Genomic DNA, 18,720 nt, shown 5'->3' with positions numbered 1-18,720 from the left:
GTATTTGGTCAAGTGATAAGCATGTTAGGAAATGGGAAGGGTGAAGGCATTTTATCCAATTTCTGGATCTTGTGTTCTTGGGAACTTGTCCCAAGTTCTTGGGAATTTAAAATGAAGAACAAGATGACTTTTGTGTTTCCAAGTTTTTGGGAATTTAAAATGAAGAACAAGATGTTGGTACTGTTCTTTCTTCCTGCCAGTTCTTGTTTCTTAGCTAAGCATCTGAGATACTCATTATGATATAAGGCTTTGTGAATTCAGAAAAAATCTGCTTACTTACTCTGTTCATAAGGTAATAACAAAGAGCTGTTTGTGCTAAATTCAAGCGTGGAAAATATTTTTCCACAACTTATGTTTAGATTTGTACCTTTGGATAGTATGTTGTACAGCTTTGTGTGTGTGTATTTATATAAATTTATATACATAAAAATCTTACATCAGTAAAGCATGCATACACATATACATAATTTTTATATTAAAATTGTGTCCTTACATCATACCTGCCCCCTTTTCTTGTCTTCATTACCCGCTTTGGGGCTATTCAAGCACTAAACCTGGTTATGATTAAGTTTATATTTATCTGTGATTGTACTAACATAACTTTTAGTTTAAATTGGACTTTTCCCGTCCTGATATATTTATAGAATGCAAGCAAATCCACTTTCAGCTTTCCTATTGTTAGGCCAAACAAGGAAAATTCTTACAGTCTCTTTGCATAAGATATTCTCTCAATTCCTATAATTATTCTTGCAGCCCTTCCAGCATAAGTTTATCTCTTTGAATACAGGTAAGCGAAACTGTATATGGTATTATAAACAAAAGTATAGCACTCAGTCTTAAAAATTGTGTAAAAATTGTGTGTAAGTAAGAGAAAGTTGTCCATTCCTGTATATAAACAAATTTAATTGGCAGGTTTAGTAGCTGCATTGAGAGGGCATTTGGAATAATCTGTCCCATTCTTTCTTCTGTTCCATTGGTTTGAAGTTCCCGGTTTATCATGTGAATTCCTGTTAGCTCTTCATGAAAGGCCTTGAGCTTTTTACTGTCAAATTTCATCCCATTCTGTTAGAAGCAGTGGTTCTAATTATTGTGTAGAGTTTTCTGTGGTTTTTGTAAGATACTCTGATCTTGCCTCATCTGGATGATCTCTCTCTACTCAGATGATCAGCATATTCAGAGTCTTTGTGGTGAGAGGTCTAGAACAAGTCTAAAGCAAGACTGGCACCCCTCAAATTGTTCTATAAGGAGCTGTCTTAGTTACCTCACATCAGGCTGGTAGCATCATTTCCTGAATGATCCTTTGATACAGGCCAACAAACTAGCTGAAGGGGCTGTCTACTATTTTTCTACCGATTTTCATGTTCTGTAACTTAACCATTTTATGCAGCATGATTCAAATGCTTTGTCTGTGTTGAATCCATTTTGGAATGTATTATTTGATACTTACCGCTTGTCTTAAACTAAATTTGTAGGATGAAGGTTTACATACAGGGGGGGTGGCAGTAAGGGAACAGAGTTGGCTCAATGATTTGCCTTTTTCTGTCTTTCCAAACACCTTTTCTAAAATACTTGCCATGCACTTGTTGCCTTGTCTGTAGCACCACACTGTACCATCCTGACATGATAATTTAACAATTAAAAAAAAAGTTTTCCTCCAAGACTTGGTAGTTTGAGCCATAAAACATTGAAGTTGCTTGCCAGGGACGGCAGGGAAAGAGAGCAGGCTTGTGCCCCATGTTTCTATTTAACTAATGCTTAGGGAATGCCAGTGACCAGGGTGCACAGACAGGCATTTGGGCCTTAACACAGCCAATTCTTGTGGAGAGGGACAGCAGGAGGTGCAGATGTACTGCGTGAGGCTGTGTGCATCTGTTATGTCCAGCAGGACAGTCTCTGGCACTGCCTGGGCCAACCACTCATGACATTTTGGAGGTCTTGACCCAGAGGGAGCTCTTGAGGAAGAGTGTGTCCATCCAAGTCTTGGGCTGCAGGGAAAGGATGGTGTCTCTCCTTGAGTCAGTGGCACTTAAACTGTGGGAGTCATGCTCTGGTCAGCTTCCTGAACTGTCAGATAAGTAAGCTGAGGATAGAAGCATTGCCTCAGTGTAAATGGGAGCTAGACAAGCTCTTTGTGGAGAACCTGCAAGGACAATAGCCTGAACTATGCATTGCATGGAAAGAAGGATGGCCAGAGGCTATGCTTAGTGGAGACTGAAAGTCTGTGACTCCTGACAGCAGGAAGAAGTTTCTTGGCCTGTCTTTGGATATGCGCTTACAGAATAGATTTAGGGCCTTAGAACAGGTGAGGAGGAACAAGCTCCATCAGGGAGCCATCTTGGCCTAATCAACTAGTTGTAAACAGTGCCACCAGAAGAAGGACTCACTTCTGCAGGGGATGGAGGCACTCATCTGCAGATGAGACTTGCTGTCTAAGGTGGTTTGGTTTTTAGGGGCTCAGATCTAGGGTGTTGCAGAAATTGCAAGGTTTTTTGACCCTCAGACTACTATCCGTTGGCTGCTCATCTACATGGACACCAGTGATAGTATTGAGGGAGGCCTTGCATGGGTAAAAGGTAACTACAGCCCAGGGGCTAGAGTGAAGGGCACAGGAGACCCGGTGGTGTTCTCCTTGATCCTGCCAGTTAAGGAAAAAGGCTTGATTAAGAGTAGGGAATTCTGCTAACTAGTAATTCAGCTACTTTAAGTGAGCCCTTTGAAAAAGAAAACTTGGCTTACAGATTTGTTTGTCAACTAGCATGATTCAAATATCTAATTATTTTGCATTCTTAGTGACTATTATTCCAAGCTTAGTTTTAGTATCATCTCCTTTTTGTGATTGTTTGATTAAGTCTGTCAGATACTGTAGCAAGGAATAAGTGGGTCTGTCTTTCTTTAATTGACATTTTTTTCCTAAGTTTATTTCTGGGAAGTTTCGCAATGATAAGGTTCCTGGCAGCATTCATCTCTGTACCACTCCAGAGATCTCTATCCAGATCCTCCTCCAAGCATAAGAACAGTCTATCCCAGTCCTCAGGAAAACATGTTAATATTTCAAGAGGCTGGCTTGGCTAAACAGGGAAGTCATCAACAAGCTTCAATGCAGAAAGGCAGCATAGAGAAGGTAGAAGCAGGGAAAGGTTATAAAACAGGAGTTTAGAAAGTTTGCCTAGGCATGTATTGGGAAAGACAAAGCTCAACTGGAGTTGAGACTTGCAGAGGATGTCAAGGGCAACAAGACATGCTATGGCAGTAGTTAAAGGCTCTAGAAGGAAAAACGTGCAACTGTTGCTGAATGCAGCACATGATTTAGTGTCAGCAAACACAGGTAAGGCAGAGGTACTGAATGCCTTATTTCCTGAGTCTTTGTTAACAAGGTCTCCCAGTCCTGTGTGCATAGAGACGGGGTTCAAGGAGGAGTACTACCAATAATAGGTGACGGTTGAGTCGGAAATTACTTGAGAAAATTTGACCCATACAAGTCCATGGGACTAGACAGACTGCATCTGAGGCTGCTGAGAGGGCTGGCTGGTGTCACTGCAAGATTACTCTTTATCATCTTTGAAAGGTTGTGGAACTTGGAGGAGGCCCCCCCAATGACTGGAGAAGGACAAACAATGTACCCATCTTCAAAAAAAAAAAACCACAGCCAAAAAAAAAACCCCAAAGGGCGGTTCCCAATCCAACAAACTACAGACTAGTCATCTTCTCTTAAATCCCTGGGAAAATCATGGACAGAGTCCTCTCAGAACTTATTTCTGAGCATGCAAGGGGTAAATCATGCCTGACAAACTTGATTGCTTTTGATAATAAGGGTGGATTTCTCGATGAGGGGAAAGGAGTGGATGTCATTTGTGTTGACTTTAGCAAGACTTTCAACACTGCCTCCCTCAATATTTTTGTATCCATTTTAGGATAATATGGTTTTGTTGGATGGACAACTAGATGAGTAAAAAAATTGGTTGGATAATCAGGCTCAGAGATAGGGGTTAGTGGGTTCTACTCTGCCTGCAGGCTAATAAGAAGTGGAATACCAAAGGGGTCTGTCCTGGGACCTGTCCTGTTTAACATCTTTATTAATGACCTGGAGGAGGCAACAGATTCCACTCTTGTTGAGTTTTCAGGCAATACCAAGCTGGAGGGAAGAGCTGATAATCTTAATGGCAGGACTGTCATCCAGAGGGACCTGGACAGATGGAAGGAATTGGCCAACAGGAACTTTATGAAATTCAACAAGAACAAATGCAAAGTCCTGCACCTGGGAAGAAAGAATCGCTTGCAACAATACGAGTCGGAGATTGATTTGCTAGGGAGCAGATTTGCTGAAAAAGGACCCGGGGTACTGGTATACAGACAGCAAACTGAACATGAGCCAGCAGTGTGCCCCAACAATAAAGACGGCATCCTGGGCCATATTAACAGGAGCATAGCCAGTAGGTCTAGAGAAATGATCCTCCCCGTTTAGTCAGCACTTGCTGACCACATCTAGAATACTGTGTCCAGTTTTGTCCCTCCTGTTACAAGAAAGACATCAGTTAACTGGAACAAGTTAGCAGAGAGTCACCAAGGTGCAGGGGGCTGGAGCACATGCCCTCTCTGGAGAGGCTGAGGGTACTGCCTTTAGCCTGGGGAAGAAGGAGCACCTCAGAGCAGCCTTCTGATACCTGTAATAAGATTGCTCAGAAGACAGAACCAGGCTCTTCACAGTGGTACATAGTGGGAGTAGAATAGAGAGCAGTCATAATTTGAAACTAGACAGTTCCAGCTGGTTATAAGGAGGAACTTTTCCACCATGAAAACAGAGAGGCTGTGCATTCTCCATCCTGAGAGGTTTTCACGACCTGCCTGGATAACACCCTGAGCAACATGGTCTGGCCTCACAGTTGACCCTGCTTTGAGCAGGAGGTTGAAATCAATGATCTTCTGAGGTCCCCTCCAACCTGAATTATTTTATTGTTCTATGGCCCCAAAAGACCTCAAATACTACTGTTCTTTTCTTGCTCTCATTTCTGAAACCAGTACTATTGTTCTCTTGTTTTTCTTCCCATGAGTTTATCATGTTGCAAATTTAGAATAAACTGTAATGTATTTCTCCTTCTGGAAGATCTGAAATGCATCCATGTTTCAGTTATTCCTGTAATTTCCAGTTTCATATCCCACATTAATAGGTCTGTTTTCATCCCTTTTGTTGTCCAGTTTCTTGTTTTAATTTATAAGTGTTTTACTTAATTGGACTGCTAAAGGAACAAGAACTAAAAACACGATTAATGTGGGACCAGGAAACAATTTAAAATGTGCTGAGAGCTCAACTTGTGTTAACACTTCCATGAAACTTTAAAAAACAAAACCAAATGAAAACAACAACAAAAACAACACCAAAAAGATTGATGAGGTAAAGGCATCTTGTAATAAACTGTGAAAATATTGCTACTGTTGTAAGGAAATGAGATGAACAACATTACAAAATGGTCTGAAAGACACCTGGGGAAAAAAAGATAAATTTACGTGATTAAGAATTGTGTATGAAAGTCAATAAGGTAAGGTAAGATTTCTCCCCAAGTATAGCTGTGCAAGATAATTTAAGTTGGAAGAGTCATTTTGTCTAACTTCCTGCACAGAGAGGTGCTAGCTTCAAAATTAAATCAGGTTGATCAGGATCTTGTTAGTCAAGCTTTGAATATCATCAAGGATGGGCTTTCCACAGCCTCTCTGGGGAATCTGTTCCAGCACTTAACTACTCTCATGGTGAAGATTTTTTTTTCCTTTGCATCCAGTCAGAATGTCTCTTGCTGCAACTTGTTACTTTTGCAGCTCATCCTTCTACTGTGCAACTCTGAGAACAGTCTGACTTGTCTTTTCTATAATCCATCTTCAGGTACTGGAAGACAGGAATTTATATCCACGCTTCTCCCTCTTAACCCTTCTTCAGTTTGAACAGATTCTTTTACCTTGGCCTGTCTTGGTACTTCGTAAAGTCCAGCATCTTTTGTGGCCTTCTACTGGACTCTGCAGTTCATCAATAACGTTTCTTGCACAGGGGTGGCACAAAACTGGATTTGGTATTACAGATGTGGCCCCATCAGTGCCTAATAGAAGAGAGTGGTCATCTTCCTTTAACCTGCTGGCAGCGCTGTTGCTAATGAAGTGCAGTATACTGTTAGCTTTCAGTGCTGCACCAGTGCAGTGCTGACCCATGTGGAACTTGTCATCCACCAGGATCCAACACCCTTTTCTGCAAAGCTGGTTTCTAGCCAGTGAGCACCCATCCTGTACTGTTGCATGGGTAATTCCATTTCAGCTGCAAGATTCTGTGTTTGCCTTTGTTGAACTGCTTGAGTTTCTTGTCAGCGCATTGCTACAGCCTGTTGAAACCCATCTGAGTGGCAGCTCCACCCTCCAGCATATTGATGACAGTTCCCAGTTTAGGCTCATCTGCATACCTGCTGAGGATTTTTTCTGTCCCATTGTCCGGCTTGCTAGTAAAGCCATTTACAGTATTGGTCTGACTCCTGTATTATACCACTTCTAAGTGGCCAACACTTAGACATTGAACGGCTGACTGCTAATCTTTGAACCCTACTGTCCAAGCAGTTTGTCGCCCACCTTGTAGCCCATCCATCCCATCCATGTTTCACCAGTTTGGCTCTAAAGATACAGTGGGAGACCATGCAAAAACCTTTTTAAAGTCAAGGTAGACAACATATACTGTTCTCCACTTTTTTAGTAAAGCAGTCTTTTCATTATGGAAAGCTATCAGGCTTAATTTGCCCTTGGTATGCCTGTGTTGACTGTTCCCAGTCACCTTCTTGTCCTTCATGTGCCCTGACATGGCTTCTGTGAGGATTTGTTCCATAATCTTCCTGCGGGGTGAGGTTAGGCTGAACAGCCTGTAATTCCCTAGATTATCCTTCTTGCCTTTCTAATAGATATGATGTTTGTCTTTTTTCAGTCATCAGGAACCTCATCCAATTACCATGGTCTTTCAAAAATGGTAGCAAAGCTGCCTTGCAATGACAGTGGCTAGCTTCTCAACATCCTCAGTTGCATCCCATCCAGTCTCATGAACTTCTGGATGTTCAGTTTGCTTAGGTGGTGCTTAACTTGATCTTGCTCTGCTATGGGTAGTATTCATTGCCCTGTTAGTTTCAATAGTCTCTTTAACTAGTCTAGGTTTTGTTCATCTTTGTTCCACAAAAATTACTTGTTTCAGGGTTTTTTGGAAGGAGTTTAGTTGCCTGAGGTCATGTAACATGTATCAGAAGGTTAATTAAGTAGAGTTGTATAATATTTTGATATGTGGGGCAGAAATCCTCTATGTTTTTCACACTGCCTATTCGATAGAAACTTTGATTTAAGTGTTTGAGGGAGAAATTCTCATTCACTTCTAAATATAAAAATTCCTTCTTCATAAAAAGTGCAACATATTTGAAAGACTATAGATATATAAAAGAAAATCTTAACTTTGCATTGTTTACATATTAACTGTTAGCCAAAGTTTTCAAAGGGTAGGTGGTAGTGAAAATAAAAACGATGAAATCAATTGAAAAAAGTATTCAATGTGTAGTTACATTTTATATGTTTTAAGGTGTGTTTTGTTTCTAACAGATTTTGTCTTCTAAGAGTGATTCCCGTTTGAAGCACTTACTGCAGCGAGCACCTGAGTATTGTCCAGAATCAATGGTAAGGCTTGCTAGTTTTTAATTAAAGAAAACAAAACAACTAATCTTATATTAACAAAGTTTTGCTTGCAAAAATAAGGTTTTAAAATTACTTGTATTTTATTTACTCACTGAGTTTTGAGCTGGTAGAACACGTGTGTATGTCTTCAAGCCTTTTCTTCCTTGTGATAAGGACTAGAAAAATTCTTATAATGAGATTTGGTCCTCAAAGTAGGATTTTTATTTTTTTTTTTAAAGCCATCATATGTTATGCTACTTGCAATAAGATGGGACTGGACAATTTTGCTAGGTGTCCTGGTTGCGTAAGCTATGAAATGCAATGGAAATCTGACCTATGTTGTAAAAACTTGTGCTGGGTGATTGTCACGTCGATGTTGATGGCAGTGACTTAAATTAGACCATGTGTTCCAGCTTGTGTATGGGACAAAGCTGTGAGGTCTTGGTTGGGCTAAGGCAAGGAGATGCTCATAGCTGCTCTGAATGGTTTATGGCCATATCTGACAAAGTGAAGTAATGCTTTTATTGGATAAGTAAGATTATGGTTTCCTAAAAGTTCTCTAGTGTATCACTAAAAAAAATTAAGAGTGTAATTTGCTCCCTGTCTTAGAGATGATCTAATTGGGGAAGAGATAAGCACTATCATTCAGATTGTAAATTCTGGAGTCTTATCTCTTGGCAGCTTAGAATATCTCAACACATTTGCTGTCAGAAAGGTCTGCTTTCTTCTGGTAATTTTTTGTTACTTCTAAACGGTGTCAATACTGTTTCCAGCTAGCCTAAAACATATGCTCAGCTCAAAGGGGCAATGTGTAGGAGTAGTAAATCTGAGAATAACATTTTATAAGCAACTTCACAAGAGTGTGTTTGCTTATAGATCCTTTTCTCCTGTGTGTGAAAAGTGTGCTTTTTCAATGTTTTGTTTCTGTGGATCATCAGCTTTAAGGTCTTGGAAAGTTATAGACAGCTGATGGTATGATTAAAACCTGTGGCATGAAAACATCAAAGTGGTGAATAGCATTTGTTTTGGTACTGGTTTTCTTTATCTTTTATTCCCTGATAGGAAGAGTAGGATCTGTCTGTATAGTATAGAAGTGCATTTTTAGAAGACAGGATTGGAGGGTATCTGAAAGGGGGAAAATGATTGACAGAATGATTTTTTTTAACTCCCAATTACCATCTTTATAAATGGCAAGTTTACTGGCTAGTGTGTATCTTAAATTAATATCACTGAACTGGTAATATTTATAAACTTTTGCAAAAGACATCTAGATGTAAAGTGGTTAACAATTCAACTTAATACCATATTTGCTGTTTTCAGATACCACCTGTCTTTGTTGGAGAGGTGTTCTAGTGACATTCCACAGACGAGCAGATAGGTTATGAATTTAATCAGATGGTCTGTTTTCTGGAGCACTGGTTACAGACATTGTGTTGTCTGTATTCCTTCAGGTCATGTCATAGTGTCGTGGTTTAACCCCAGCTGGCAACTAAGGACCACAGAGCCGCTTGCTCACTCCCCCCGCCCAGTGGGATGGAGGAGAGAATCGGAAGAAAAAAACCCAAACTCGTGGGTTGAGATAGACAGTTTAATAGGACAGAAAGGAAGGAAAATAATGATGATGATAATAAAATGATAATAATAATACTAAAGGAATTAGAATATACAAAACAAGTGATGCACAATGCAGTCACTCACCACTTGCCGACCAATGCCCAGTTAGTTCCCGAGCAGCAATCCGCCCCTCCTGGCCAACTCCCCCTCGTTTATATACTGGGCAAGACGTCATATGGTATGGAATATCCCTTTGGCCAGTTTGGGTCAGCTGTCCTGGCAGTGTCCCCTCCCAACTTCTTGTGATCCTCCAGCCTTCTTGCTGGCTGGGCATGAGAAGCTGAAAAATCCTTGACTTAGTATAAACACTGCTTAGCAACAACTGAAAACATCACTGTGTTATCAACATTATTCTTATACTAAATCCAAAACACAGCACTATACCAGCTACTAGGAAGAAAATTAACTCTGTCGCGGCTGAAACCAGGACGCATAGAAAGGGTATTGCCTGGTATTGAGTAATACAGTAACTGCCAACACAAGAGGCAACTTTATCTTAGAATTGTAGAATCATTTAGGTTGGAAAAGACCCTTAACATCGAGTCCAACTGTTAACCTTCTCATGCAAGAAAGGAAGTCAACTGAATCAGTGGGGTGGAACTAGTAGAAGTAACAGCTCTTTACCCTTTTCTTTTGAGCTGACTTTGACTCTTATCTGAGTGGGAAACTCCCAGAGATACGGAGGACAGTTTTGTACGGAGTTTTTTTGTACGGAGGACACAGGTCCTGCCAGGAGCCTGCTCCAGCGCGGGCTCTCCACGGGCTGCAGCTTCCTTCAGGGCACATCCACCTGCTCTGGCGTGGCGTCCTCTACGAGCTGCAGAGTGGATATCTGCTCCACCATGGACCTCCATGGGCTGCAGGGGGACAGCCTGCCTCACCATGGTCTTCACCACAGGCTGCAGGGGAATCTCTGCTCCGGTGCCTGGAGCACCTCCTCCCCCTCTTTCTTCACTGACCTTGGTGTCTGCAGGGTTGTGTCTCTCAGATATTCTCACTCCTCTCTCCCAGCTGCTGTTGCACAGCAGTTTTTACCCTTTCTTAAATATCTTATCACAGAGGCGCTGCTAACATCACTGATTGGCTCGGCCTTGGCCGGCAGCAGGTCCATCTTGGAGCCTGCTGGAACTGGCTCTGTCGGACATGGGGGAAGCTTTCTGGCATCTTCTCACAGAAGCCACCACTGCAGCCCCCCCGCTACAAAAACCTTGCCACATAAACCCAATACACCCCTTAAGAGTTGTCACTTGCCTTCTTACTCTCTGCAGAATTTTCCTCTGATTTCATCTAATTAAGGTTTTCCTAGTGCTTGCTTAAAAAATATTGAATTCAATAACATTGTACTAAAATACATGTAATCCTTCAAGGCTTTTCTTTACTCTTGTCATTTTAAATGCTATACTGTGATCATATTGTGTAAGTGTTGTAAGACTCCACTTGTAGGATGTTAAAGATCTATCATACGGCGTATAGCAACTCCCGTAGCTTTTATTCTTCAGACTTCTAACACACCCGCACCCCCTGTAACTGTGATATGTATTGGTTTCTGACAGTTGAACTAAAATGCTTACCTTAGATGGAATTCTTCCTCTGCTGCCTAAACCTCCTTCTTCCAGGACATTTGTAACTTTTATTGGGTGGGTAACATAAGTACCTGTGGCAGACCAGTGTCTGACCTGAGATTTCTTTTATACTGGCCCCAGTGTAAAGAATCCCCTATAATCAGCTTGGCTAGTAGTCTCGGTAACAACAGCAATGAGAGGGATAGGGACAGCAACTCTTTGGTAAGCTCTCCACCTTTTTTTTTCCTGCCAAAAAAAAGGAAACATGGCAGGATTCTTCTGCCTAATACCATCACCCACTTAGGTCATTTAGCAGGACCTGTGCTTAGGACCAGAAGTGCTTTGCAGTCGCGGTGAACCCAACAGGTCCCTATTGTAAATTTTCATGTTAGTAAACTTCACTTATACAACTCTTTCTTCCATGTATCCTTCTTTCCCTGAAGCTACATTTCTCTAGTCTCTGGGGTACCTTAAAACCTCGTTCTTTTGTTTTGTGTGTGGCTATATGTGTTGTTTGGGGTTTTTTTTAAGCTGGTGGAAAGGAGTGCTAGGGCAATAAGCTTCTCCACAGGTCTTGGTCCTAGATAAATCTTTGTCTAAACAGTTGCTACTTAGTTCTCTAAACACTGGTGGAGAAAGTTGATTGGCTAGCATATTCCAGGTAATCACAGTATGTTCTGCACCTACAAAAACGCTGCTGTTGATTCCATACTCTGTAGATGGCAGCCTTCTCATCAAAGCAAGTGGTACTCAACTTATATCACGTAGCGCTTCTTCAAAAGATGTTTTGAACATAACAATTCTTCCAATAGGATACTTAAAACCCAGGGCAAAAATGCTGAAAATGCTCTTTTGTGTCTGCTAGAAACTCTCTTCCTCTGCAGACTTACTTTTGCTTAATTGCATTTTACTTTTCAGGGAGAAGTGTGGGGTTGTATAAATTCTTCTTTACCAGGTAAGAAATACTGGTTTACTATTGAATCGTGTTGCTTTTTCACCATATGCATGTTTTGATGATGTGTCTACCACCTGCACCTATAGATTTCATGATAATTTAACTTTCATTGTGCTTCCATTATAAACTGTATTTGGTGTCTAGTTTCCTTTAGTCTAAACTGGGTTACCTGTGCATATTTTTTTTAACACTTCTTTTCTTTTCCTAGTTAGAAAATGTTTAATACGTTTGTATGATTAAACACATATGCGTCTGTGACACATCCAAGAAATATCAAAGTTTCTTTCCTTTAAAGGTTTTCTGTTATTTTTAGTTTCAGTATACCGTGCCTGATCTATAAAATCATGGATTATTGCAACTTTGCTCTAGATGCAGTATAATTTGGAAAAAAAATGAGTAACGGGGAAATAGTAAGAATTAGACAAACAATTTAGTAAGTGCAGAGGGTCAGATCAAGAACCAAACTGCTTGGTACGGGTGGATTTAGAAAGTTAAAGCATAAATCACAAGACAGGACTGTTATGTTAAAAGGAGAGATCAAAAATAGATGAAATTCAACTTAACTAGTACTATTGTATCATATGTAATTTCTAAAAGACTTTGAGTGAAATTAGCATGCTATGGTTGAAAAAGTGGTAGTGAGGAAAGAGGAGGCTGTAACAGTTTTATGGCATCTGCTCAGACTTCTCCCCCTTCTGGCTTCAGAGGCAAACTGTTGATTCCAGTGCATGCAAAGAGATTTGCTGTCTTATATTTTGCTAGTTTTACTTAACCAATAATATCTTTTGGAGTTGCAGTGCTTCTGTCTCATCTAAAATGTGATAAATTTTTAGTTGGAGACAGTACCTAATTTCATTGAAGCTCAGTAGCTATATACAAATGAATGGCAATGCTTTTACTGCACGTGAGAAATACATATTTTATTTTGAATGTTAGGTTTGTGTAAGCAAGTGAAAAAGCATTGGAAATTTTTGTTAATGAACCACTCCCAAATTGTCTTCCTGTACTTTCTAAACTGCTGTGAGGCCTCTTCAGTGCCTTTATGGTAGGATTCTATTATTCTCTGATTTATGGAAAAAAGTCACTTCTTCAGTGGTGATGTAAATCATAGCTTAGTCCTGTGATAAAAGTGAAATCTTCCTGTAGTATCCTGAGCTTGTATCCTGAACTTTGTACCTGCACGAAGCCAGTCACTTTTCATTCTTCTTGCATGTGAAGTTACGTTACTGTTTTCTTCTTCTTTGACATGAGCCACTTTTAAAATTCTTTTAGGTATTCTCCAGTGATTCCACACACTGTAAGATTTTGTAAATTAATGGTGTGTATATAGGACAGCATTATAGGGGAAGCTCTTATTCCCCTTCTGGGAACTCAGTACAACTGAGTGCCTCTGTGAGGTGCCTGTACACTAGCACACACAGCATGGGGAGCAAACAGGAGGAGTTAGAAGTCTACATGCAGTTACAGGGCTACGATTTTATTGCGGTCATGGAGACATAGCAGGAAGGCTCCCACAGCGGGAGCGCTGTGATGGACAGGTACAGGAAGGACAGGCCAGGAAGGTGAGGAGGGGGAGTTGCCCTTTATGTGAGAGTGTAAGTGGCATGCATGGAGCTCTGCTTGGGGATGGATGATGAGCCAGCTGAGAACAGCACATGGGTGTATGAGTGGCATAGTATGGGCATATCAACATGTTAGTGAGCAGTCCAACATGGGTGATGTTGTGGGTGTCAGCTACAGACTGCCTGATCAGGAGGAAGTAGTAGATGAGGCCTTCTTCATACAACTGGAAGAAGTCTCATGTTCACAGGCCCTGATGCTCATGGGCAACTGTAATCACTCTGGTACCTTTTGAAGAGACAACACAGGAGGGCACAGGCAATCTGCTTGGAAGAATCCCATGGGATACAGCCCTGGAGAGAAGAGGGGTCCAAGAGAGCTGCTTGATGTTCAAGGATCACCTTACCCAAGCTCCAGTTCTTCATGATGGGGTTAGAAAAGCCAGAGCCTATCTGGAGTTGATCCTGGTGAGGTATGTGAAGGGCAGCCAGAAAGCTGCCCTGTTTCTTTAACTACATCAGCAGCAAAAGGAAGACTAGGGAAGACAAGGACCTGCTGCTGAATGGGGCAGGAAACCTGGTGATGAATGCCATTAAAAAGGCCATGGCCTTCTTTGCCTCAGTCTTTACTGGTAAGATGAGCCTTCAGGAATGCCAGATCCCTGAGATCAGCGGTAAAGTCCGGAGCAAGGAAGACTTGCACTTGATGGAGGAGGATCAGGTTAGGTAATATTTAAGCAAACAAGTCTATGGGATCTGATGGATATCCTTACGAGTGCTGAGTAAGTTGGCTAATGTCATTGCAAGGTCACTCTCAATAATCTTTGAAAGGTCATGGCTATTGAGAGAGGATGCTAAGGACTGCAGGAAAGCAAGTGTCACTCCTGCCTGTAGAAAGGGCAAAGAGGACCTGGGGAACCACCGACTGGTCAGTCTCACCTCAAACCCTGGTAAGGTAATGGAGCAGATCTTCCTGCGAACCATTTCCAAACACATCAAGGACAAGAAGGTGATTGGTCAGCATGGATTTATGAAGGGGAAATAGTGCTTACCAACCTGATAACCCTCTATGATGAGATGACTGGCTTGTTAGGTGAGGGGAGAGCAGTGGATGTTGTCTATCTCAACTTTAGTCAGGCCTTCAGCACTGTTTTTTATAACATCCTTATAGACAAACTGATGAAGTGTGGGCTGAATAAGTGGACAGTGGAGGTGGATTGAAAACTGACTGAACTGCTGGGCTCAAAGGTTTGTGATCAGTGGCACAGAGTCCAGCTGGAGGCCAGTATCCCGGGGATGATGCTGGGTCTAGTCCTATATAACATCTTCATTAATGATGGGACAGAGTGCACCCTCAGTGTATTTGCAGATGATACAAAACTGGGAGGAGAGATTGCTAGACCAGATAGTTGTGCTGCCATTCAGAGGGATGTTGACAAGCTGGAGAAATAGGCAGACAGGAACCTCAAGAAGCTTCAGAAAAGGAAATGCAAGGTCCTGCACCTGGTGAAGGCCCCATGCTCCACAGCACACAGGAGGCTGACCAGCTGGAAAGCAGCTTTGTAGAAACATACCTGGGGATCCTGGTGGACAGCAAGTGGAACATGATCCAGCAATGTGCCCTTGTAGCAAAGGAGGCCAACAGCACCTAGGCTGCATTAGACAGAATGTTGTCAGCAGATCAAGGGAGGTGATCCTTCACCTCTACTCAGCATTGATGAGACCACATCTGGGATACTGTGTCCAGTTCTGGGCATCTCAGTACAAGAAAGATATGAGCATACTGGAGCAGGCCCAGCAAAGAGCCACTTTAAGATGATTAAGGAACATGTATGAGGACAGGCTGAGAGAGCTGGGATTGGTTACCGTTATCAGGAAGAGAAAGCTGAGGGTGGTGGATCTTATCTATATATAATTATCTGATGGAAGTGAGTGAAGAAGATGGAGCCATGCTCTTGTCAGTGGTATCCAGTGGCAGGACAAGAGGCAGTGAGCACAGATTGAACAACAGTAACTTCCATTTAAACGTAAGAAAAAACTTTTTTACTGTAGGGATGATTGAACAGCGGAAGAGGTTGCTCAGAGAGGTTTTGGAGTCTCCATCTGTGGAGGTACTCAAAACCTTATTGGGCATGGTCCTGGGCAGTCTGCTCTAGCTGACTTTTCTTTGAGCAGGGAGGTTGGACTAAACAATCTCCAGAGGTTCCTTCCAACCTCAGTGATTCTGTGGTTTTCTTTCTCATTTTTCTCCCCTTTGACTATCATCAGTACAGAAAGTATTTCATAACAGAGTTTAGAATGGGGCCACAAACTGAGTTTTGACTGGATCAGAATCTCTGATTTTTCATAGTACAGCATCCACAAAGTGTTTTCACACACACATGCACACAGACAGACAGACACACACACACTCTATGATGAAACTGTATACAGCCCTCCCAACATCAGTGTTACCATGGACAGTTGCAGAATATTGACTGGATAAACGGATTACTTTGATAGTTATTTTCTTTCTTAACAGCTGTATGACATGCCTGGCAGTTTAGTTAAGAAAGCAGGTAGAAACCTGTTTTGTATATGGGTTTCAATGGCATCCTGTCATAACACAACATATATGCTAAATAATTTGGGATTCTGCCTTATAATTTGCTGCTTGATCTATCCTTTGTCTATTTTCATTATAGTTTGTGTTTTCTCCTCTTCTATTCCTTCCCCACAGCAACTTGATATTACTGATTTGTGTTAAAATTTTGGAATTGTTTGATTTACCAGTAACTTCATCACGATAGTTACCTTAAAATATTAGTAATCTCACAGCTACCACTTGAGCTACCATTCTTTTTCACATTTATTTCCACTTCCTTAAACCCATCATGATGGTCTTCTGTTAACTTTCTTTTATGGCTCATCCTCACAAAACAACACTGTAAGTCATGTTTTATTGTCCTTGCCAAGACAGTGTTGTAAGCCTTAAATAGTTAAGACTAGATGTTCAGGAATGTAAGTGTTATCTGAAAGAAAATTATTTTTTCATGTTTTCTGAAGGCAGGTGTCATTAGTGTGTCAATATTTGGTTATTAAATCCAGTAGGCCTACAGAACATGTATTATTTTTTGGGACTTGTCTAGGAAATTGAAGTTTCTTTATGACCGTGCACACACAATACTGTTCAAGAAACTGCTTGCAAAAGATGATCAAGGGACCCCCAGCTGGGGGGTGGGGGGGAGGAGAGCAAACCCAGCAACCTATAATTCTAGATGATAACTATGTTCTGAGTTTAAGCTTTATCATTTTCTGTAAGCAGACTGTAGAAGACTTCAAAGAGACAACAGAATTCTGACTTGGGCTTTCTTGCACCCTTCTTCGCACATGCAACTCTTGAACATGAGAAGCCTAGTTTTTCACTTTCTTCTTTTTCGATCTTCCTTTTTGTTTTCCTCCCCAGTTTCCTCAGGATCACAGTGATCCAGCATTTCTCAGATATTTTCAGAATGTTTTTCTCATCACAAAATAAGTGTATCAGAGATGACATTCTGATTTTGCATGTTTATACAGCTTTTTACCTCTGTTTCTGACTTCAATACTCTTGTGGAGAGTGCAGTAAAATGTTTATAATAAGGAAGAAAAACGTGTGTATCTTGTAAGTCATCTCACTAATGTGATGTGGCTTCTGGAAACTTTTTGGAGGAGATGTGGGACAAGAGCCTGTGTTATGCACTTAGATGATTTTTTTATAGTTCAGGGATCTGTAATGTACTTGTATCAGTTAATTTGGTGAATAATCAGAACTATGGACTCCAGTCAATTAATTGTGCACTGAAGGTATATTTTAATCTAGAAATGCATGCATTTTATTTACCTTGACTACAAAATTAATTTATAAGTTGCTGTATTAAAATTGCAGTTCAATGTTTTTTGAAGATGTGACATCAATTTTTTCTCCACAAGCTTGTCTGCTACTCATAAATATCGTGGGGAGAGGGCCACTTGCCAAGAAAGTACTAACTATGGCTGAAATTTATCAGCGTTCTTAATTTGGCATGTATTTGTAGCTTGCTTCATTCTTTTAGCACAGTTTAGTTCCAGTAAAAGTTATGTCTGAAAACGACAGGCTCTGTATTGCACAAAATACGGATGCTTGATTATTCAGTGGTGATTCACTGGTGACTATTCAGTGGTGACATTGCCCCTAAAGCTGTACAGCTGTATTTATCATGTGTTTCTCTTGGATATAGCTGGTTATTGCAGCAGAGATTTCTGGAAATCTTGTTTTCATATTGCACATGATATTTCTTTTATGTTTTTTAGATTGCTTATACCTTACAATATCGATCCTACTAATAAATATTCTACCGAACATTACTGTTTTGAGTGAAAGGAGTCTGTGTATAGCTCCACATATGAAAGTTATGCAGAAACAACCGCTACATTATTTTAGGCCTAAAATAGAATGTAGTGAGTAGTTGATTTGGCAATTAACTGTACATGTGTATTTAAACATATGTGCATGACTTCCATGTAGACATGCATTTACTTTTGGAATTAATTTAAAACAATGCATCAAATTCTGAATTTTTGAACACTGATTGCAAATTACTGATGTGTGCACAACAGGCATCTCTTTAACACTTTCAAAAAGATGCTCAATCTCTAAAAACCTAATTCCGTACCCCAGTTATGGAAGTGGAAGATGAGCTGAATTTGCAGGTGTTCGTGGCCTTCACAGATGCTTTGAACTAATTTGAATTGGAAAGGTGAGCCAATACTCTGAATAGATGTAAAGGGGATTTGGACAGTCTCCAAAAAGACCAGTAAATCACTGGCCTACAGTGCTTCCAGAAGGTCTGGACCATTCAGATGGTACATGGCAACTTCAAACTGACAGAATGCAGGCTGCAACCAAAAGCTGTTCTTTACCTTTGCCTCTCTGCTCCCTCCACCCGCTATGCAATCCTGCTACCTTACTTGTGTCGAGCATTAAGGTTTTAATTTACATTTTAATAAACATAATTAATATTTTAATTTGCTGGGAAAATATGTTAATTTAGCTAAAGATTTTGCTCCTCCTTTATAAATTTACTATTAGTGTGTTTTCTTAATTTGCCCACCAGAATGTCATGAAAGACTGATACTGGTAAGACTTTCTATGCCACCTGTGTTTGTAAAGCCGACAGACTGTATTTTAAAGGCAGTTTTGTTCATGATAAATACCTACTGGTGATTGTTTTCCATTGATTGCAATGATTTTTAATGACTTTTTTTCCAGTATTTTCTTAGCATTTGAATGTAAGCTCACTGGTCTCACTCCTAGCTCTTTCACTTCCCTTTTTTAAAGCTGGACTTCCTGTGTGACTTT

At 40.7% G+C, this 18,720-nt stretch overlaps 1 protein-coding gene across 4 annotated transcripts in view; it reads left to right on the top strand.

Annotated features, from left to right (window-relative positions):
* Positions 1 to 18,720, top strand: part of RECK (reversion inducing cysteine rich protein with kazal motifs) — a 65,241-nt gene that overhangs the window by 4,358 nt on the left and 42,163 nt on the right. For 3 of the 4 annotated variants that reach the window (XM_050892153.1, XM_050892152.1, XM_050892154.1), the window contains exons 3-4: positions 7,603 to 7,677; positions 11,769 to 11,805. In XM_050892153.1, the coding sequence (XP_050748110.1) occupies positions 7,603 to 7,677; positions 11,769 to 11,805 (112 nt within the window). Of the gene's footprint in view, positions 1 to 753; positions 788 to 7,602; positions 7,678 to 11,768; positions 11,806 to 18,720 lie in introns of all 4 variants that reach the window. The other variant, XM_050892155.1, reaches the window with a different exon arrangement.

This window comes from Gymnogyps californianus, chromosome 2, assembly GCF_018139145.2.
Source record: "Gymnogyps californianus isolate 813 chromosome 2, ASM1813914v2, whole genome shotgun sequence".
NCBI lineage: Eukaryota > Metazoa > Chordata > Aves > Accipitriformes > Cathartidae > Gymnogyps > Gymnogyps californianus.
Note: the sequence above shows the minus strand (reverse complement) of the source record. Positions and strands in the feature narration are given on the sequence as shown.